Source organism: Erinaceus europaeus, chromosome 6 (genome assembly GCF_950295315.1).
Source record: "Erinaceus europaeus chromosome 6, mEriEur2.1, whole genome shotgun sequence".
Classification (NCBI taxonomy): domain Eukaryota; kingdom Metazoa; phylum Chordata; class Mammalia; order Eulipotyphla; family Erinaceidae; genus Erinaceus; species Erinaceus europaeus.
Window position 1 is genome coordinate 17,764,695 of NC_080167.1, and position 21,722 is coordinate 17,786,416.

At 51.9% G+C, this 21,722-nt stretch overlaps 1 protein-coding gene across 3 annotated transcripts in view; it reads right to left on the reverse strand.

Annotated features, from left to right (window-relative positions):
* SCARB1 (scavenger receptor class B member 1) overlaps positions 1–21,722 on the reverse strand; it is a 74,915-nt gene that overhangs the window by 17,416 nt on the left and 35,777 nt on the right. For 2 of the 3 annotated variants that reach the window (XM_016184938.2, XM_007539770.3), the window contains exons 2-7: positions 14,280–14,437; positions 13,129–13,270; positions 9,214–9,417; positions 8,611–8,706; positions 6,156–6,271; positions 4,394–4,560 (exon numbers count right to left, since the gene is read on the reverse strand). In XM_016184938.2, coding sequence (XP_016040424.1) covers positions 4,394–4,560; positions 6,156–6,271; positions 8,611–8,706; positions 9,214–9,417; positions 13,129–13,270; positions 14,280–14,437 — 883 coding nt within the window. Of the gene's footprint in view, positions 1–4,393; positions 4,561–6,155; positions 6,272–8,610; positions 8,707–9,213; positions 9,418–13,128; positions 13,271–14,279; positions 14,438–18,745; positions 18,836–21,722 lie in introns of those variants that run through there. The other variant, XM_060193292.1, reaches the window with a different exon arrangement.

Consider the following 21,722-nt stretch of genomic DNA (forward strand, 5'->3'; position numbering starts at 1 on the left):
TCTCTCTCTCCCCCGTTCATTTTGATGAGCAGGGAAGAGAGGCAGAGCACCGCTCAGGTCTGGCACGTGCTGGGTGCTGGTGCCTACAGGTGGACTCGGAGGACCGGCCACGCAAGGTCTGTGCTCTAAGCAGCGCTATCTCCCCGCTCCTGCAGGTGTTTCTACTTTATTTACAGATTGTGAGAGGCCCGCCCAGGTAATAAGGCTAATGAATTTACAGCTTGATGGCATCTAAGTCAGGCCTAATTACTCATCCTCAGCAGGAACTGCGATCAAAGGACTCCCCTGGGCAAGTCTGCCTCCTGCAGGGAGCTGGGCGGAGAGGGAGTGCTCTGGGTCTGAGATTTTCAAGCCCTCCCCCTTCACCCCCCCCCCCCACATACATACACCAGGTTCTTATCTCCAGACCAAAAGATTCTTATTTCCAGATCAAAAGCCATAGAAAGGCAGACACGTTCCCCACCTGCAGGGGAGTCGCTTCACAGGCGGTGAAGCAGGTCTGCAGGTGTCTGTCTTTCTCTCCCCCTCTGTCTTCCCCTCCTCTCTCCATTTCTCTCTGTCCTACCCAACAACAACAACAATAACTACAACAATTAAAAAAAAAGGGCAACAAAAAGGAATAAATAAATATTAAAAAAAAAAAAGAAAAGAAAAGAAAGGCAGACATGTGTCACCAGAAGTGAAGTACCAGACACAACCAGGGTCAAAAAGACAGGAGTACACAGAGGAAGCTTCGCCATCGGTGGAGCAATGCTGTGGTGTCTCTTCTCCCATCCCACCTGCCCTCTGTCTAAACATAAGAAAAATAACGATGATGATGATGGTGGTGGTGGTGGTGGTGGTGGTGATGGTGCAGACAGCATCATGATTACACAGGATTCTCATTCATGCTTGGCAGCTGGGGAAGTGGTGTAACTGACAGAGCACTGGACTTGCATGCCCGAGGCTCTAAATTCAATCCCCAGCACTGCATGCCCTGAAGTGGTGCTGACTGCCCATTCCTTCTCTCTCTCCATCCCTCCCTTCTTCTCACTGCCTCTTGCAATACATAAAATAGAGGGCTGGGCAGGGGTGCACCCAGGTGAGAGCACATATTACTATGCACAAGGACCCAGGTTTGACGCTCCACTCCCCACCTTCAGGGGGAAACGCTTCACAAGCGGAGAAGCAGGTCTACAGGTGTCTCTATCTCCCCTTCCTTTCTCAATTCTTCTCTGTCCTATCAAACAAAATGGAAAGAGAAAGAGAGAAAGAGAGAGAGAGAGAGAGAGAGAGGGAAAGGAACGAAGGAAGGGAGAGGGAAAGGAAGGAAGGAAGGAAGGAAGGAAGGAAGGAAGGAAGGAAAGAAGGTAGGAAGGGCTGCAGGGAGCTGTGGATTCATAGTGCATGCCCTGAGCCCCAGTGTTAACCTTGCTGGTGAGAGAAAGAAAAAAGAAAGAGAGAGAAAGAAAGAAGAAGAAGAAGAGAAATAAATGGTAAAAAGACAAGGGGGGAAAAAAAGGACTTTCATGCTTGAGGCTCTGAGATCCCAGGTTCAATTCCCAGTGGTACAAGCCAGAGCTGGACAGTATGGGTGCTCTCTCTTTAAAATGCTGTTGTTTTTTTCCCCAAAGAATGATAATAACATACAGTAACTTCAGGGAGCAGTGAACACCAAGAAAGCAGAGTGGGATGTGAAGGAAATTTAGCCAATCAGAGCAGGCCTCCTGCAGGAGGTGGCCAGCACACAGCCCTCAGGGGACAGGGCTCTCCCAGCAGTGGGCAGCATCAGCAAGTGTGGTGACACCTGGGACAGTCAGGGGATGGGTGGCAGGTGGTAGTCACAAAGAAAGAGGGTCAATTATGGTGACACCCACCTTGGGAAGATGTAGAAGTGAAGCCCCGTGACAACACCACATAAGTTAACATTTGCTAAGCCAAGTGACTGAAGTTACCCTAGCACATGTTGTAAAAGAGAACTTCCCTACACACTGTAGCTGCACCAACAGATTTATATTTACACTTAAAAAAGTCAGGGAGGGGGCCAGAAGGTGGCGCACCTGGCTAAGCACACACATTACAGTGCACAAGGACCCAAGTTCAAGACTCTGGTCTGCACCTGGCAAGGGAAGCTTTGAGCAGTGAAGCGGGTCTCTGGCCTCTCTCCCTCTCTATCTACCTCTTTCCTTCTCAGTTTCTGTCTCTAGCCAATAAATGATAAAAGATTAAAAAAATAAAATTTAGGGGCTGGGTGGTAGCGCAGTGGGTTAAGCGCACATGGAGCTAAGCACAAGGGCTGGCTTAAGGATCCTGGTTCAACCCCCCGGGTCCCCACCTGCAGGGGGGTCGCTTCACAAGTGGTGAAGCAGGTCTGCGGGTGTCTCTCTCCCCCTCTGTCTTCTCCTCTCTCCATTTCTCTCTGTCCTATCTAACAATAACAACAGCAATAACAACAATAATAATAACAACAACGATAACAAGGGCAACAAAGGGGAAAAAATATCCCCCAGGAGCAGTGGATTCGTAGTGTAGGCACCAAGCCCCAGTAGTGATAACTCTGGAGGTTAAAAAAAAAATCATTAAAAAAATAAAATTTAGAGGGCTGGGGAGATAACACAATGGTTATGTAAAAAGACTCTCATGCCTGAAGCACCACCCAGTTCAATCCCAAGCACCACCATAAGCCAGAGCTGATCAGTGCTCTGGTAAAAACAACAGTAAAATATAATAATAAAATTTAGGGGCAGAGCAGTAATGCACCCGGTTGAGCTGCTTGCCATAAGGTGCTAGGAGCTAGGTTCAAGTCCTTGTTCTCCACCTGAAGAGGGGAGTTTCACGAGCAGCAAGGCAGTGCATCTGTTTTTCTCCCCCTTTATCGCTGTCTTTAATAAATCAAGAAATATATATTTTTCATTTTAAAAATAAATAAGGGGCTAGGCAGTGGCACATCTGGTTAAGTGCATATGTTACTATGCACATGGACCTGGGTTCAAGCCCCTGTTCCCCACCTGCGGGAGGAAAACTTCACGAGTGGCGAAGCAGGGCTGTAGGTGTCTTTCCTTTCTCCACCTCCTTTCCCTTTCAATTTTTCTCTGTCCTATAAAATCAAGTTTAAAAATATTTTTAAAAAATAAAAAATTAAATCAGGGGGCTGGGCGGTATCGCAGTGGGATAAGTGCACATGGTGTGGAAGCGCAGGAACTGACGTAAGGAGCCCCCGGCTCTCCACCTGTAGGGGGTCGCTTCACAGGCAGTGAAGCAGGTCTGCAGGTGTCTGTCTTTCTCTCCCCCTCTCTATCTCCCCTCCTCTCTCCGTTTCTCTCTGTCCTGTCCAACAACAACAGCAATGACAACAATAACAATAAATACAACAACAAGGACAACAAAGTAGGAAAAATGGCCTCCAGGGGCAGTGGATTCGTAGTGCAGGCACCGAGCCCCAGAGATAACCCTGGAAGCAAAAATAATTAATTAATTAATTAATTTTTTTTTTTAAAAAAAAGGTCAGTGAAATAGCTCACTTGGGTAGTGCACTCCTATGCCACACAAGTGACCCAGGTTCAAGCCCTGTCTGCACTGCACTGGAGGAAGCTTCAGTCTTGTGGCCTCTCTCTGTGCCAAAAAACAAAACAAAACAAAACAAGACAAAGCCAAAGGCTACTGAGCAGGCACCAACCATCATTCCTGACTACAATCTCAGCCACAAAGCCTCGTTATCCAGCTCCATATCCGGCTATATGGGGGGGGTGGGGTGGATGTCCAAATATGCCACAGAGGTATCCCCATCCTGCACCATTGGGGGGGGGGGCTGGCTTACACTGCACGTCATGAGGAAGCAGGCCCTGCAGACAGAATTAAAGCTGCAGTGTGTGAGACTTTGTAAAAAATGGCTGCCATAAGCAGTGGGTTCCTAGTGCAGGCACCGAGCCCCAATGATAATCCTGGGGGCAAAAAAAAAAAAAAAAAAGAGGAGAGAATGTTCTAGACTCTACAGTGGGCCCAGTCCTTGGAAGCAGCAGAGGGGAACAAAAGACAACCAGAGAACGAGACAGGATCACAGGGGTGGGGTCAGAGCACACTGACGGTGGAGGCATGGAAGAGGGAGGCAGGGGGCTGGAGTGCAGGCACTGCAGCGACTTCTAGAAGCTGGCCTGTCAGCGCCAGGGTCTCAGTCAAGCAACTGAACGGCAGGACTTCCGGGGGGTGAATAGCTTGTGTTGCTCTAGACCAGGAAACGGGAGGGTGGTTGTTGGCAGTAGCAAGTACCAGACACAGCATGTCTCCCACATTATCTGTCTGCCATCCTCACTATCTCCAGCCTAACTGGATTATCAGGAGTCCAGAGACCAGAGATGAGGGAATAAGCCACCCTTCACCCCCTGGCCCGCCCCACCTCACCCAGGGTGACACGTACTGAAGCGGCAGGTGCTGACGTTCATGATGCCTGACTCCCGGCAGGGGCAGAAGCCCTCGTTGGGCGGGTACACGGAGCCGTTGGCAAACAGGGTGTTGGGAGCCACGAAGCGGTAGATGGGGATGCCCTCGTACACCCCCGTCTCCTTGAAGGTGAGCCTCATGGACCTGCAGGGGACGCAGAGGGAGGGATGATGCCCAGGCAGCCATGACAGAGGCTGCTGGGGGTAGCCCAGGGTCCCACCACCACCTCCCCAACCCTATTCGGATCAACCAAACCCTCCACTGTCAGGCGGAGTTTTCAAACAAGAACAGAATGCAGGCTCCAGGCGGTGGCATCTTGGGTTTAATCCACGGCACCACATTAAGACAAAAAACTGGGTTGGGCAGTGGCGCCCCTGGTTGAGTGCACATATCACCATGCAGAAGGACCTGGGTTTGAGTCCCTGCTCCCCATGTGCAGGGGGCATGCTTTACATGCAGTGAAGCAGGGCTGCAGGTGTCTCTCTTTCTCCCCATCTCATTCAGTGTCTCTCTCTCCTATCCAATAAAGTGAAAGAAAAAAAATATATAAAGGGAAAATGCCCACCAAAAATGACAGCTCTAGTAGGAAAGAGAGAAAGAAAGGGAGGAAGATTAAGTGGTGGAACAATGCTCTCATCTCTCTCTCAATAAAAAAAGAAGGGGCACACTTTACAGTGCACAAGGCCCCAGGTTCAAGCCCCTGGTCCCCACCTGCAGAGAGGAAGCTTTACACGTGAAGCAGTGCTGCAGGTGTCTCTGTCTCTATCTTCCCCTTCCATTTCAGTTTTTCTCTGTCTCTATCCAAAATAAAATAGAACAGGAAGAGGGCTGGCCAGTGGCACACCCACCCAGTAGAGCACATAAGTTACCATGTGCAATGACCCAGGTTCAAGCTTCTACTCCCCACCTGCAGGGGGAAGCTTCACAAGTGGTAGAGCAGGGCTGCAGGTCTCTCTCCCCTTCTCTCTCTCTTTCCCTCTCTCTCTCTGCCAGAATAAGGAAAAAGAAAAAGAAATAGCAATCAGGAACAATGGAGTCAGTTTACACAATTTCTAGATATCAAGTCCCAGCGATAAAAATAATAATAATAAAAAGATAATAATACAGAATCCTGCAGCCACTTCCAGTCTGATCAACAATAAAACCTAGCATCCTGCGCCAAGCGCAATGACCGGCACAAAGATCCCAGTTCGAGCCCCTGGCTCCCCATCTGCAGGGGAGTCACTTCACAGGTGGTGAAGCAGGTCTGCAGGTGTCTATCTTTCTCTCCCTCTCTCTCTCTCCCCCTCCTCTCTCCATTTCTCTCTGTCCTATCCAACAAAGATGACATCAACAACAACAACAATAAGAAAACAAGGGCTACAAAAGGGGGAAAACTGATTTCAAAAAATAAATTTAAAAAAATGTTAAAAAAAAAACCAAAAACCTAGCATCCTGTATGGGGTATAACCCCTGCCTGCCTTTCCCCATACCCATGCTGTGTGCAAACCCAGAGAAGGTTCTAGAATCCCCTCTGTCTTTACTGCATCTTTCAGCCCCCACAAAGTCTTCAAGGCCGAAATGCTGGCGACCAAAGAGCGGCCGCACTGCCTGGTCACTTCCTGGCCACCAGGAGCCATGGGCACGGCCGGCAGCTGGAGGGTTCACGGAGGCACCTAGGTCAAGTGCACACACCAAGCTCCTACGGTGTGCCAGGAAGGCCCCAGGTTCGAGAGACCCCTCCCCATCAGGGCAGTTACCGGCAGGCCTCGGGGCTATAGAACTCCAGAGAGGACTCGGGGGTCATGAAGGGTGCCCACATCTGCCCTGAGGTGCCGTTGATCATGTTGCACTGGTCCGAGTGCCAGTAGTTGAGCTGCAGGTGTGGAAGAAGGGGTGGGGTGAGGGACACAATTTGGTGGGCACCTGGGCACAACCCCCTGCCTACACCTGTGCCCACTGGCTCGGCCACCCACTCCCCAGGGGCACAACCACTGTCGCCCCATGCTGTCCTGGATGGGAGCGCACCACACTTGGGAGGTCTCAGGCTGTGTAGGCGGCTGACCTGAGAGTATGGACCACAGTGCCCTTCCCTGACACCCAGCCAGGGGTCCCCGCCTGGGGGACTTAACAAAGGACACAGCCACCCTGCTGTAAGTTGGGACCGTGAGCAGAAAGAGAGGGGAGGCTCCCAGACAATGTCCCAAAAGTCAGGAGTCAGGAGGGGGAAAGACTTAAAATCACAGGAGGGGGTCAGCCAGTGGTGCACCCGGTTGAGCAGACACCTTACTCTGCGCAAGGACCCAGGTTCAAGGCCCTGCTCCACACCAGGATGGCAGAAGCTTCACAAGTGGTGAAGTAGGTTTGCAAGTCTCTCTCTCTCTCTCTCTCTCTCTCTCTCTCTCTATTTACTTGTTTATTTACTTGTTTTTACCAGAGTAATGCTCAGCTCTAGTCTACGGTGCTTGAGGGGATTGAACCTGGGGTTTTAGAGCCTCAAGCATTAGAGTCTCTTTGCATAAACATTATGCTATCTATACCTCCCTTCAGTTTCTGTCAAAATTTTTATGAAGAAGTGGGGAGAAAATGAACACCGAGAACAGAGGATTTGTCATACAGACACAGAGCCCCAGTGATAAGCCTGATAGAAAAAAAAAAAATCATCATAATAATAACAAAGTGAAATTCCATGAACTCAGCTGGTGGCACAGTTGGCTGGTGCACATGTTAACATGAACAAGGGTTCGTGTTAACGGGTTCAAGCCCCAACTCCACACCTGTAGGAGAAGCTTCACTAGTGAGACCAGTGCAGGTCTGCAGGTATCTCTCTTTGTCTCTCCTTCTCAATCCCCCCACCCCTCTTCATTTCTGTCTAGCCAATAAATTAATTAATGTAATTACAGGTATCTCTCAAAACAGGGGTTGCCCCTGCAGAGTGAACCCTAAGAGAAAAAAAAAAAAAAAACACTTCTCACCCCCACTCCTGAGCACTGTCAGAGCGTTTCAGTCACGTGAGCAGGTGTACTCTCACACTGCCCAAACGAGCCAGGGCCAGAGAGTCTGCCCATAGGGCAGGACACATGCCTGGCACATATGTGGCCCAGGTTCCAGTCCCAACACCACATGGACATGCTAATGCACCAGGGGAAGCTCCTGTGCTGTGGGATCTGTATGTCTGTATGTCTATATGTGTTTCTGTCTCTCTGTGCATGCCTGTGTCTCTGTGTACGTCTCTGTGTTTCTGTGTGTGTGTTTATGTCTGTGTCTGTATGTATCGAGCACATGCGAGAGTGTGTTTTCCAGCAATCATGCGTCTCAGTATGAAGATCCAAGTTGGCCCAGGAGAAGCGAACAAGCAACCAGATAAAAGGGACAGGAGCCAAGCTTGACCCCTCACCAGAACATCAACAAAAACAACACAATGGAGAGCAGGCTGCCAGGCCACCAGGCACCTTCCTGCCAGGTTCAGAGTAGCAGCAGGCCCTGGCAGGCAGGCAGTGGATAAGAATAGCCAGGAAGGGGTTTGGGCGGTAGCGCAGCAGGTTAAACGCACGTGGCGCAAAGCGCAAGGACTGGCGTAAGGATCCAGTTTGAACCCCCAGCTCCCCACCTGCAGGGGAGTTTCTTCACAGGTGGTGAAGCAGGTCTGCAGGTGTCTGTCTTTCTCTCCCCCTCTCTGCCTTTCCGTCCTCTCTCCATTTCTCTCTGTCCTGTCCAACAACGAACGACATCAACTACAACAGTAATGACCACAACAAGGGCAACAAAAGGGGAGGGAGAATGGCCTGCAGGAGCAGTGGATTCATGGTGCAGGCACTGAGCCCCAGCAATAACCCTGGAGGCAAAAAAAAAAAAAAAAAAAGAATAGCCAGGAAGCCCAGAGTAATCTGATAACAGGCATCTTCCTTTGCCATGAACATAGGAAGCGGGACAGAGAGCACGCTCCATGTCCCCAGGAGTGCCCATTGTCCTTGGCCTGATGGGCGCCCCTTCCTGAGCCTCCAGGTTATGGCTTTTTGCTCAGTGGCATCTCCTGACACAACCAGCCATGCTTACGAGCAGTACAGACGCATTTGGAAACATCTTATAAGCAGCCTGGTCCCTTGGGGCCACTAAGTGCTGAGGAAGTGAGGCCTCTGGAGCAGGGCCAGCAGGAAGGGGGGCGCCTGGGGTCCGGCCTTCCTCTCCAACCCCACCCCTGGCTCCCAGGCTCACCTTGCTGATCCCATTCCAGTTGTCCACCAAGTGGATGCGGCTGAAGTTCTTGACGCCGGTAAACACGGTGAAGAGGCCAGAGTCAGAGTCGTTGAGCTGCCACAAGAGCAGAGAGCGGCCATCAGAGGGAGGACCGGGCCCAAGGCAGTGTCGGCATAGCTCCCTGACTTGGCATACCTCTGGGGAAGTGTCCCGGCTCCTCTCCCCAAATCTACAAGGCGTGTGCTCTGCCTGGGTCAATGTCTCACACACACACACACACACACACACACACACACACACACACACATGCAAACCGACACATACAGACACACACTGACACACACACACACGTACACACAGAGAGACACACAGACATACAGAGATGCACACTGAAACACACACATACAGACACACACATACACACACACACTCACAGACACACACAGCCACACATCTGCCATCTCAGAAGCAGGAGTCGAGTCTCTGCCGTGGAAACCCCACACACACACACACACACACACAGCACCTGGGTCCCAGTGTTCTGGGGGATGGGGCTCAGAGGAGGTTGAGCTTCCCAACCCCCCAAGGCCACGTGTCCCCCCCACACCCACACACACTCACCTCTGCGAAGAGCCCGAACTTGCCCTTGAAGGGGAGCATGCCGGGGAAGCGGTTGCTAATGAAGTCCACCAGGGGGTCGTCATAGCCCCACATGATCTCCCGGACTGTGCGGTTCATGAAGGCGCGCTGCCGCATGGTGCTGAAGGCCAGCGTCAATAGCAGCTTCAGCTCCATGGGCTTGTGCTCCATCATGGCCGCCGCGCCCTGTGGGAGCCAGGCCGGCCCGTCAGCATGGCCGTCACAGCCCACCCAGATGCCAGGAGCTTGTCAAGGGCCCAGTGCCATCCCCCATGCTTTAGGCACTGGGACCTCTGTGGGCACCCGCCCCAGTGGGTACCAGCTATAACTCCACCCAAATCCCCAAAGCAGGCCGCAGGCTCAGGTCCAGGCCCACCAGACACCTCCTATCTCTGGATGCTGTGATTGATTTGAGAGCATGTCACCATTCAGAACCCACAGGTCACAGGGGAACATTCCACCAGGATGGTCCCCACTGCTGGGCTCCAACCTGGGGGGTCTGCTGTGACCACTATGAGGGGCCAGTCTGCCAGAGCAGGGGACCAACACACATCTGGGTGACCCTATGTGCATCCTAGATCAAACCGTACCTGCAACCAACCCAACCCCAGTCCCTCCAGGAGTTGAAGCCAGAAGTCCATGAAAGCTGACCTAGCTGAATTAGGCTCAGAGAACCTTCCCAGCCGCCCCTTGCATGTCACTTTGTGACTAGTAATTTGAAAGACACCTGTATTCCATTTCTTTGACTTCTCCTCCCAAATGTTTAGAGTCCAGATCACCTCACCTACCCCAAAATCTGGACATGTGGCACGCAGGTGAATTTGTTTTCTTTTCTTTCTTTTTTTTTTTAATATTTATTTATTTATTCCCTTTTGTTGCCCTGGTTGTTTTATTGTTGTAGTTATTGTTGTTGATGTTGTCATTGTTGGCTAGGACAGAGAGAAATCGAGAGAGGAAGGGAAGACAGAGAGGGGGAGAGAAAGTTAGGCACCTGCAGACCTGCTTCACCGCCTGTGAAGTGACCTCCCCCTGCAGGTGGGGAGCCGGGGGTTCGAACCGGGATCCTTATGCCGGTCCTTGGGTTTTGCACCATGTGCGCTTAACCTGCTATACCTGGCCCCTTTTTCCTCTTTTTTAATCCTTGAAAGGACAGAGAGAAATTGAGAGGAGGGGTGGGAGATAGAGAGGGAGAGAGAGGGAGCGAGAGCAGGGCCAGGCAGTGGCTCACCTGGTTAAGTGCACACACTACAGTGTGCAAGTACCAGGGTTCAAGCCCCTGATCCCCACTTGCAAGGGGAAAAGCTTCATGAATGGTGAGGCAGGGCTGCAGATGTCTCTCTCCCTCTACCTCCCCCACCCCTCTCAATTTCTCCCTGTCACTATCTTTTAATAAAAATAAATAAGATTTAAAAGAGACAGAGAAGGAATGAGGAAGGGAGGGAGAAAGAGCCAGACACCTACAGACCTACTTCACTACTTGTGAAGCTTCTCCCCCTGCAGGTGGGGGATTGGGGTCTCAGATATGTCTGTCCCCTGCACCACTATAAGCCAGAATTGAGTGAATAGTGGCCCCTGGCCAACTTCCTTTCATCCCCCTTCCCGCACCACCATAAGCCAGAGCTGAGCAGTGCATTGGTTAAAAAATAAAATGGGGGAGCTGGTAGCGCAGTGGGTTAAGTGCAGATGGCTCAAAGCGCAAGGACCAGTATAAGGATCCTGGTTCGAGCCCCTGGCTCCCCACCTGCAGGGGGAGGTTACTTCACAGACAGTGAAGCAGGTCTGTAGGTGTCTATATTTCTCTCCCCCTCTCTGTCTTCCCCTCCTTTATCCATTTCTCTCTGTCCTATCCAACTACAACAGCAATAACAACAATAATAATAATATCAACAAAGGCAACAAAAATGAGGAGAAAAAAAATGGCCTCCAGGAGCAGTGGATTCATGGTGCAGGCACCGAGCCCAGCAATAACCCTGAAGGCAAAAAAAATTAGAAAAAAAAAAAAAAGAGGGGGAAGGAGGCCAGGCAGAGGTACACCTGGTTAAGTGTACACATTAAAGTGTGAAAGGACCCAGGTTCAAGCCCCCCGGCTCCCACCTACAGGGAGAAAGCTTCACAAGTGGGGAAGCAGGTCTGCAGCTGTCTCTCTGTCTCTCTCCCTAACTCTCCTTCCCCTCCCAGCTTCTGTCTCTATCCAATAATAAATAAATACAAATGTTTTTTAAGAAGAAGAAAAGAAGGGCGGCGGGTAGATAGCATAATGGTTATGCAAACAGACTCTCCTGCCTGAGGCTCCTGAGTCCCAGGTTCAATCCCCCGCACCGCCATAAGCCAGAGCTGAGCAGTGCTCTGGTGAGAAAGAAAGGAAGAAGGAAGGAAGGAAGGAAGGAAGGAAGGAAGGAAGGAAGGAAGGAAGGAAGGAATCTGTCTGGAGTTGGGGAGACAGGGCTGCATGACACACGGGACTTGGGGAGGGTCCCAGGTTTGACCCCCAGCACACCCATAGCCGGAGCTACGGGGCAAGAGCAGGGCTTCCAGCGAGGGCACAAGGAGACAGGTGAGCGCACAGCGGTGTGGTACGGTACTGCCCTTCCGTGTACAACGTGACTGGAGTCCGAGGGCTTGCTCACTGGGTAGGGTCCTTGCCATGTGCTGCCCACATGGGAGTGCCAGGGTACCAGCAGCATCTAGTTCTGTGGTAACTCTCCTTCTTGTCTCTCTGTCTGCATGCAGAAGTGACCCGCTAGGGCAGGGGGGTTGAACGTAGCAGGGGGTCAGGCTCAAGGCCCCAGGATTGATGAAACCCATAAATTAAAAAACAAAAACAAAAACAAAAAAAACAAGCAAGAGACCTCTGCAGGTGTCTGCACCTTGCCTCTGCCCTCTGCTTAAAGCTGCCTTAGGAAGGGTTGCAGCCCTGTCTCCTGTTGCTGGCTATATACTATTCCCCCACCCAGCCAAGGGATTCAGAAAGCACCTCTCAGCTGTTTCTGGACTTCTGTTCTGGCGTTTCTGAAATGAAAACACACACACACACACACACACACACACACACACACACACACACACACACACACTGCAGACACAACTTGGCCCACATGGACTAGTCACATCAGAGGACACATTCACACAGGTGTTACTTAAGTTGAAAGTCACACCCCTCTCATCACCTCATGCCAGGTGGCGTGTGGAGCCCCGAGGCAGAGAGGCAGTTCAGTGAGGTCCCTCTGGGGGGCCCTCCAGGCCAGGAGAACTCACTGGCCATCCAGCAGAGGCCAGGAAACCCCAGGGAGATGGGCCCCAGAAGGGAGCCTGCCTCGTGCCTCCCAGCTGCGGCTGAGGCCGAGCTAGTTTTTGCTCAGAGGCCTGATGGGGTTGGGGGCCAGACGAGGCCACCACGGGGCCCTAGTGGTCCCTGGGCAGGAAGGCCCCTCCCTCACTGCTGGCACGGCCCCACCACCTTCTGGGAAGCGGCTTTTGGGGGGGGCCTCAGTGTCCTTGGAGCAGGGCCCCACAAACAATGCACCACCTGTGCTTGGGGACCTGGGGACCCGGGGACGTGCCAGCCAAGCCCAGGGTTGGCACGAGGCCCGCTGGCAGGAACAGGGGCAAGGAGGGGGAACCTTAGGACAGCTATGGGGGGACCCAGGAAAGTGGGGCTCCAGCCCTGTGTCCCACCCGCTGCCGGGTCCCTTCACAGCTGAGGGGGTGGTGGCTGAGGGCCAGCGCCCCTCCTGGCAAGGCAGAGAGCCTGGGGGTGCCCTCTGGGGTGGCCGGGCCGTTCTGCCCAGTACTCCCTCCGCAGATGCACAAAGACTAGGGCCCGGTGGAGGTGCCCCGTGCAGACCCCCAACCCCCTCCACCTCCGTCTCGGGATCTGCAGACTCAGCCCCTGCTCACCATAACCAGGATGTTAGGCATCATGATGTAGTCGCTCTCGGAGCCCCGCGACCTGTCGGGCTGAAAGCGGAAGCTGCGGTGCTCGCGGAAGGACACCGTGTCATTGTCGTTGAAGGTGATGTTGGTCTTGTGCCTGAACTCCCTGGGGGGGTAGGGGGCAGGGGCAGGGATCAACAGGCTTCGGTGAGGTCAGCTCCCCTGCCACCACCTCAGAGAAGCCTGTCTGGGTTGCTCTGGAGCCAAGGCAGGAGCAGCCTCTTCACCCCACACAACATATTATCTGCCATTCTTTTTTTTTTTTAACTTATTATTATTTTTTTATTAATTTTTTTTGAGAGAGAGAGATGCAGAGAGAGAGACAGAGACACCAGAGCACTGTTCAGCTCTGGCTTATGGTGGTACGGGGGATTGAACCTGGGACTTAGGAGCCTCAAGCATGAGAGTCTGTTTGCATAACCATTATGCTGTCTCCCCCTCCCACCATTCTTCTTTTTCTTCTTCTTTTATTATTCATTTATTTTTGAATAGTGACAGAAATTGAGAGGGAAGGGAGAGACAGAAAGACACTGGCTTAAAAAAAAAGAAAAGAAAAGAAAGACACCGGCTTCAGGGCTTATGAAGTTTCCCCCTGCAGGTGGGGACCAGGGGCTGAACCCGGGAGCTTGGTAATGTGTGTGCTCTACCAGGTGCACCACTGCCCAGTCTGCTCTTCCTCTGACTCCCCTCATGTCGCCCCCTCCCCCTGCCTGCCAGTGACTGAAACAGCACCCTGGTTTCTACTTTGTTCATGTCTGGTGGCCACTGAGACAGTGGAAGACCACTCTGGGGAGCGCCTCTCTGGTCCCAGGTGCTGAATGAATGAATGAGTGAGTGAATGAGTGCAGGGAGGCTGGCCCGTGTCTCCGTCCTGAACTGGACGCTTGAGCTCTCATCTGTCTTGAGAGCCCAGCAGTGCGTCTCAGACAGTTGGGCCAATCTGCCCACCCCACCCCCGGGAAGGTCATGGCAGCCAGGGCCGGGTGCCCGCCTGAGTGGGTCTGTCCCTGGGTATGCATCTGTCTGTACCTGTCTGACACAGACACCGCTGTTCCCATCTGTCCCCGGCCCTCTTCTGGAACATTCCTGGGGGCTAGGGGAGCATGCGCCCTCACCTGTAGACGTAGGGTCCACGCTCCTGCACTGCTGGCTTCTCGCCCTTCAGGATCTCCTCGGGGTTGAGGATGTCAAAGAAGTAGATGGACATGTAGAAGGGCACAGGGATCTCCTTCCACATGTTGAACGACAGGCTGTTGGGGTCGATGCGCACATTCTGCCAGGGGACAAGGACAGCCGGCCTGAAGAGCTCGCCCCGGGCAGCCTCGGGACTGCAAAAGGGCTGCCTGAAGCCAGCAATGCCACCCAATCCCATGGGGCAAAAAGGGACAGACCTCACACCCATCACCAGTCACTAACCAGAAGTGCACCTGCATGGTTGGCTTCTAAGTGTGTTTGACTAACAACAGTGAGGCCCTGGGGGCCTCTCAGACAGAGGGCTCCCTGCATCTACAGCACCTACTGCACCCCAGGAACTCCCCCCATCACCGTGTGGTCACCCGGCTTGGAGCGCGGCCGGACTTTGCACGGCCTTGGCTCCCAGAACTCAATCTCTCACTGCATCAGTCTACGGGCGGCTGATTAGATAAATGTGGGGAAGCTCCCTGATCCAGTCTCCACCGGCCCCTCCCCGGGAGCAGAGCTCACAGCCCAGACACGCAGGCAGAGCCAGCACACCAAAGTGACATCTCACTGGATGCACGTCCGTCACAAACACAGCCCCAAAGGCAGCCATGATGTCTCTTCCTTCTCCCTCCCTCCCTCCACATATATGTCTGTCTATATGAATAAATATGAAAAAAATCATGAATAAAAAAATCAAAATGAGGAGTCAAGTGGTTGAGCACACGTTACAATGCACAAGGACCCGGGTTCAAGCCCCTAGTCCCCACCTGCTGGGGGAAAGCTTTGCCAGTGGTGAAGCAGTGCTGCAGGTGTCTCTCTGTCTCTCTCCCTCTACATCTCCCCTTCCCCTCTTGATTTCTGGCTGATCTACCCAGTAAATAAAGATATTTTCTCTTTAAATCAAAATGAATCTTTTTAAAAATTGGGCCTAGGAGACCACTCAGCAGTGTGGTGCATGCCCAGACCCTGAGTTCATGACTGGGCACAGAATTCATGAATGAACAAATGAAAGAATCGGAAGGAAATGCTGTCACTTACTGCAACATGGATGCCACTGGCAGCACCACTCCACACGGCCACCCTGGACTCCTGGCTACCATAAGCACAGGTGCCCCAGGGCCTTTGCATGGACTGCCCTGTCTGCCACACTCCCCCCCCAAGGCAGTCGGCCCACACACCCCCTTCCACGTTCACCCCCGACACATGCACCGCCTCACCCTGCCTGCTGAGCCCTGGGTCCCCTGGGTGTCCTAGTCAGAGGCTGTTGTTCTCTACAGGGGGCCACTGTCCCGTCCTGTCCTGTCCTGGGCCCCTGGCCCAGGGCAAAGGTGGCCTCAACAGGCTCTCTGCAAATATTTGCGGATTTAACTCAGAAACAAACAGCCTGAGACATCTGGGAGGCAGCTGATGCTTCTTCCTCCTCTGAGTTTGTTTTCAGCAGACAGGGAGCACAGGGGCTCAGAGAACCCAGGATGGATAAAAGGAGGGGGAGGAGGAAGAGAAGAACTATATGCACAGGAAGGAGGGGGAGGAGGAAGAGAAGAACTATATGCACAGGATTTTTAAGCAACTGGTCCAAGTAAATCCATTTCTCCAGCACACACACACCCAGTGTTGTTTTTGCTCCCACTGGGAACTGCCTGCCTGTCTGATCCCACCACTCCCCATGGATGTTTTAGACAGAAGGGGAGATACAGGGGTGGGGGTAGGGAAGATAAAGCCAGAAGGAGCGTGGTCTAGGAAGTGGACTCTCAAACGTGAGGTCCTGAGTTCAATCCCTAGCAGCACATGTACCAGAGGAATGCATTCCCCCCTCCCATCCCTCTCATCCATCAATCAATAAAATATTAAAAATAAAGTCAGAAGAAAGGACAGTACAGCTCCGCTGCAATACTGCAAAAGCTTCCTGTTCCTATTTACATGTGGTGGCCTGGAGCTTGAACCCAGGGTCTCACATGCAGGACAGTATGGGCTCTACCACACTACTATCTCCCAGTCCAAAATAACAGATTTTTCTTCATTTATGAAAGAGAGGAAGGAGGGAAGAGAGAGAACCAGAGTACCGCTCATGCTGTGCTGAGGATTGAACTCAGGACCTCAGGCTTGAGAGTCCAATGTTTAGCCACTGTGCCACCTCCTGGGCTGCTTTTGTTTATCCAATTCTAACCGGCCCCTCACTCAAGGGTGTCTGGTTCTGATATTAAGAGGGAGAAATGGGGGACGGGCGGTGGCGCAGTGGGTTAAGCTTGCACATGGTGCGAAGTGCAAGGATCGGTGTGAGGATCCCGGTTCAAGCCCCCGGCTCCCCACCTGCAGGGGAGTCGCTTCACAGGCGGTGAAGCAGGTCTGCAGGTGTCTTATCTTTCTCTCCCCATCTCTGTCTTCCCCTCTTCTCTCCATTTTTCTCTGTCCTATCCAACAACAAGGATATCAATAAGAACAATAATAACCACAACAATGGTTAAAAAAAAAAAAAGAGCAACAAAAAGGAAAAAAAAATAGCCTCCAGGAGCAGTGGATTCGTAGTGCAGGCACCAGGCCCAACAATAACGCTGATGGCAAAAAAAGAGAGAGGGAGAAATGATGGAGTCCTGGTGGGGACCCTGCAGGTTGGTCTCTCTCCTCTTTAGTGGGTTTTCTGAGGATGTTGGTCACTTGTCAGCTCCAGAGAGGTGGCCGGGACTCAGTGGTGCTGGCCACAGTGAGTGTGTGTGAGTGTGAGTATGAGCTTGTGCGTGTGAGAGAGAATGAGCATGTGTGTGTGAGCGTTACTGTGTGTGAGAGAGTAGGAGCGTGTGTGTGTGTGTGTGAGAGAGAGAGAGAGAGAGAGAGAGGGTGTGAGAGTATGAGTGTAAGAGTCTAAGCATGTGAGTGTGTGTGAGCATGAATGTGAGTGACAATATGAGCGTGTGTGTGTGTGTGTGTGTGTGTGTGTGTGTGTGTGTGTGAGCATGCATGTGAGTGTGTGTGGTATTCACCGTGGAGAAGCATGGCCACAGGAACCTGCTGTGACCCAGAGCTGGAAGCAGCGGGCTGGAGCATCAATGGAAGTGGAGCCAGACGGAAGTGGAGCCCTGGGCTTGGCAAGCTGAATGAGCTCCCGGGTTGGATCCCCAGCGTTGCGTGTCCCAGAGTAACACTTCAATTCTCTCTTCCCCTCTCTCTCTCATAAATAAATAAATAGATCTTTTTAATAGGTTTTCTTTTTATTATTTTATTTTATTTTTTTAAATATTTTATTATTTGGTGAGACAGAGAGAAATTGAGAGGGGAGTGAGAGGTAGACAGAGAGAGACAGAGAGACACCTGCAGCCCTGCTTCGCCACTTGTGAAGCTTTCCCCCTGCAGGTGGAGACCGGGGGCTTGAACCTGGGCCCTTGCGCACTGTAATGTGTGCGCTTAACCAGATGTGCCACCACCTGGTTTTATTGTCTTATTTGATAGGACAGAGAGAAATTGAGGAAGGGGGGAAGGAAAGACACCCACAGCCCTGTCTCACCCTCCCAGCCCCCCACAGGTGGGGACAGGGGCCTTGAACATGGGTCCTTGTGCATGGTAATCTATGCAACCAGGTGTGCCCCACCTGGACATAAATAAACCGATTTTTAAAAGTGCTTGTGGTATTTACTGAAAAGGCGGTGCCACCAAGGGGCATAGTTTTCATTGGTGTCACCCTGCTCGTGCTCAGGTAACTTTCGATCGACACTGTTTTGCTTAGAGTCCAAGTTTCCATAAATCAAGACACCAGTTCAAAATCTAAGCTGTGGGCTTATAGCCTTGCCTCATGGTGTCATGATGGTTGCCACAGCGCTGGACATCTCATGTACTTCATGTGCCTACTAGAAACATTAGGTGAGAATTTCCTGTAATAATAAGGCCTGATCACATGTGCTCCTGGCCCTCACGGTTTTTCTTTATTATTATTGTTATTATTATTATTATTTTGCAGTGACTGGACTGTTTATTCTCACTTGTATAACTGGATAGACATCGGGCATTTAATTTTTTGTTTCTATCTGATTCACAGCTGTTCTTCACTTTCTCTATCCTGCTTCCACCCTCACTGTTCTTCACAGGGCACAAGGATCTTCGGGCTGTGCAGCCTCAGCAAGTGCACATAGTAGGAGACGGCTGGAACTATCAAGCTCCTGACCCCCTTCACACCCAGTACACTCGGTCCTCCAGGCCTCCCCCCACCTACCCCAAGTCTTCACAATCCCAAAGCCTCTGTTTCTCCAACATAGGCCCACTGGGGGTGACCGTGGCTGGCGGCCTCCCAGGGTGCTGTCCCTGGCTCCAAGATGCCCTGGGCTCCTTGCCCGGGGACCCCTTGGCTGGTGCCACTGCCTCCAGGAAGCCTTCGTGCAGCCTGCCCTGAGCTTATAGTGAGCCAACTCACAGGGGCACGGTTGCCAGACGCTCCACTGGGAAGGTGAAGGAGACAGGGGTCCCTGAGGCCTTGGAGACAGGGGCAGGGGGCTGTTCCAGCCAGCGCTCCTGCTTGCTTCAGCTCCTGACGTTCTCAAGGCCCAGCTATGGATTCCGCTCTGAAGCCTGAAGGTCACATGTGTCCCCGAGGTCACAGATGGAAGGACAGAGCAGCCCGATTCCCTCCTAGGACCCTGACTGCCACCAATTAATGGTTAACTGCCTGTAACCTTGGGATTGCAAAACCCCATCATCCCTCCTCCATCCTGCTCCCTCCCATTTACTCCATCCAGATGTGCCAGGAACACCCCCTCCCTCTCTGGCCGAGGTCCAGGCAGCACAGTTCACTGTCCCTGGATGTGAGAACTCCGGAGGTGGGCCCACGCAGGTGCACCGAAGCCAGGGGGAATTAGTGCCTGGAACTCAGGACAACGTGCCCTTGGCTAACGTTTCCAGACCTACCACCTTTGAAGCGGAGAAGCAGAGGATAAAAAGCCTTTTTTTCACCTCTGGTTTATGGTGGTGCAGGGGACCAAACCTAGGACTTTGGAGCCTCAGGCATGACAGTCTCTTTGCATAACCATTATGCTATCTACCCCCACCCCATAAAATGCTTTTTCTAGGAAGCCCAAGTATGTTGCTATGACAACAGGAAAAGTGATGCTAAGAGGCTGGCTGCCCCCCACACACACACCCAGCACCCAGCCGGCACCAGGTCCCAGGCCTCCCCACCTCAGCTCTCACCCTGCTCCATCCCCCCACTGTCAGACCACCCCTGCCCTGCCCACATGGTCCCCATGGCTTCCTACTACTCTCAGAGCAAGACCCAAAGCCCCCATAGTGACCTGTAGCCAAGCCGGTCACCTCACCCCTGACCACTCGTCTGCTCCCTCTGCCCCCAGGCCCTGTCCAGCAACCAGATGTGCTCACAGCTGGTGCTCTGTGCTGTGGGGACCAAGTTCATTAACAGGTGCCAAGGAGTCTGGGAGGTGGCTCAGGGGCAAAGCGTAAGGTCCCCCAGTTAGAAATCAAAACACGCTGGACATCCTACATGGTGTGGCAGTGTTCTGGTCTCCCTCTCCCTCTCTCTCTCTCTCTCTCAATGAAAAGAGAGAAAAGAGAGTCATGAAGGAAGTGGGAAAGGGGGCAACTTACTCACAAATGACACAGATACACAGAGGGACCAGCGTCAGTGACACAAACACTCACACACCTCTGGCAGGAGAGCTGATGGTGCAACCACTTGCAAATACTGTTGGGTAACAGCTACCAAAACTGAACATGTACTGTGCACCCCACAGCCCAGTTACCGCAGTCCTAGCTCTTAGCCAACAGAAGTGAAAACACACATACACACTTACACACATACACACACACACAAACCAAGTGGCCCCAGACTGGAGACACACAGCTACTTGCCAGCACACACACCTTAGGGGCACACTCGACGCTTGGCAGTGGTGACACATTCTGAGAAACGTATCAGGGGGCGGGTGGCTGTGCACCTGGCCCATCGAACATGTTACAATGTGCAAAGGACTGGGGTTCGAGCCCCCCGGTCCCCACCTGCATAGTGAAAGCTTTGCAGTAGTGAAGCAAAGCTACAGGTGTCTCTCTGCCCCTCTCTCTCTCTCTTTCTGTACCTCCCCCTTCCTCTCATTTTCTGGCTGTCTCTATCCAATAAATATAAAAAGATATTTTTAAAAAGAGAGAGAGGAACATATCAAATATCACAGAGTGTGATCACACACACACCTAAGCCATCGGGCACTGCGGCTGCTTCCACTCTGGCCAGTGTGAATAATGCAGCTATGAACACAGAGGTGCACACGCTCCTCAGATGGTGTTTGCTTGTCCTGCCTCGGAGTGGTATATTGCTAGATCATAAAGAATTTCCATGTTTATGTGTTTAAAGATTCTTACGCTGCCTTCCAAAGGGGCAGCCCCAGTTTGCACTCCCATCAGTGGAGCAGTCTCTGTTTCTCCTCAACCTCACCAACATTTGTCATTTCCATTTTTTTAATATTCTTTTTTTTCCCCTTTTGTTGGCCTTGTTTTAATTGTTGTTGTTATTGATGCCATCATTGTTGGATAGGACAGAGAGAAACAGAGAGAGGAGGGGAAGATAGAGAGTGGGAGAGAAAGACAGACATCTGCAGACCTGCTTCACCGCTTGAGAAGCGATTCCCCTGCAGGTGGCAAGCCGGGGACTTGAACCAGGATCCTCAGCCGGTCCTTGCGCTTAGCGCCACGTGCGCTTAACCCGCTGCACTGCCACCCGACCCCCATTTCCAATCTTTTTGAATGAAGGCCATTCTCAGCAGTGTGAGTAGGATATATATATTCCAGGAGGCCATTTTTACCCATTTTGTTGTTATTATTATTGTTACTACTGCTATTGTTGTTCTATAGGATAGACAGAAATCGAGAGAGGAGGGGAAGACAGAGGAGGAGAAAGACAGATAAGACACCCGCAGACCTGCTTCATCGCTTATGAAGCAACTCCCCCCACTCCACAGGTGGGGAGCTGGGGGCTTGAACGAGAATCCTTATGCAGGTCCCTGTGCTTCGCACCATGTGCACTTAACCCACTGCGCTATGGCCCAGAGTCAGAGATTTCTTACTGTGATTTTAATTTGTACTTCTCCGATAAGTGGAGCATTTCTTCATATGTCCCTGAGGCATCTGGATGTCTTCTTTAGAGGAATGTCTTCTGGCGGGGGAGACAGCATAAGAGTTATGCAAAACGATTTTCATGCCTGAAGCTCTCAAGTCCCAGATTCAGTCTTTCACACCACCATAAGCCAGAACTGAGCAGTGCTCTGAGAAAGGGGGGGAGGTAGGGAACGTCTATTCAGGTCTTTCACCCACATTTTACTGGGGTGTTTTGTTGTTGCTGATCTGTTTGATTTCTTTATAAATTTTCAATATCAACACCTTGTCAGATG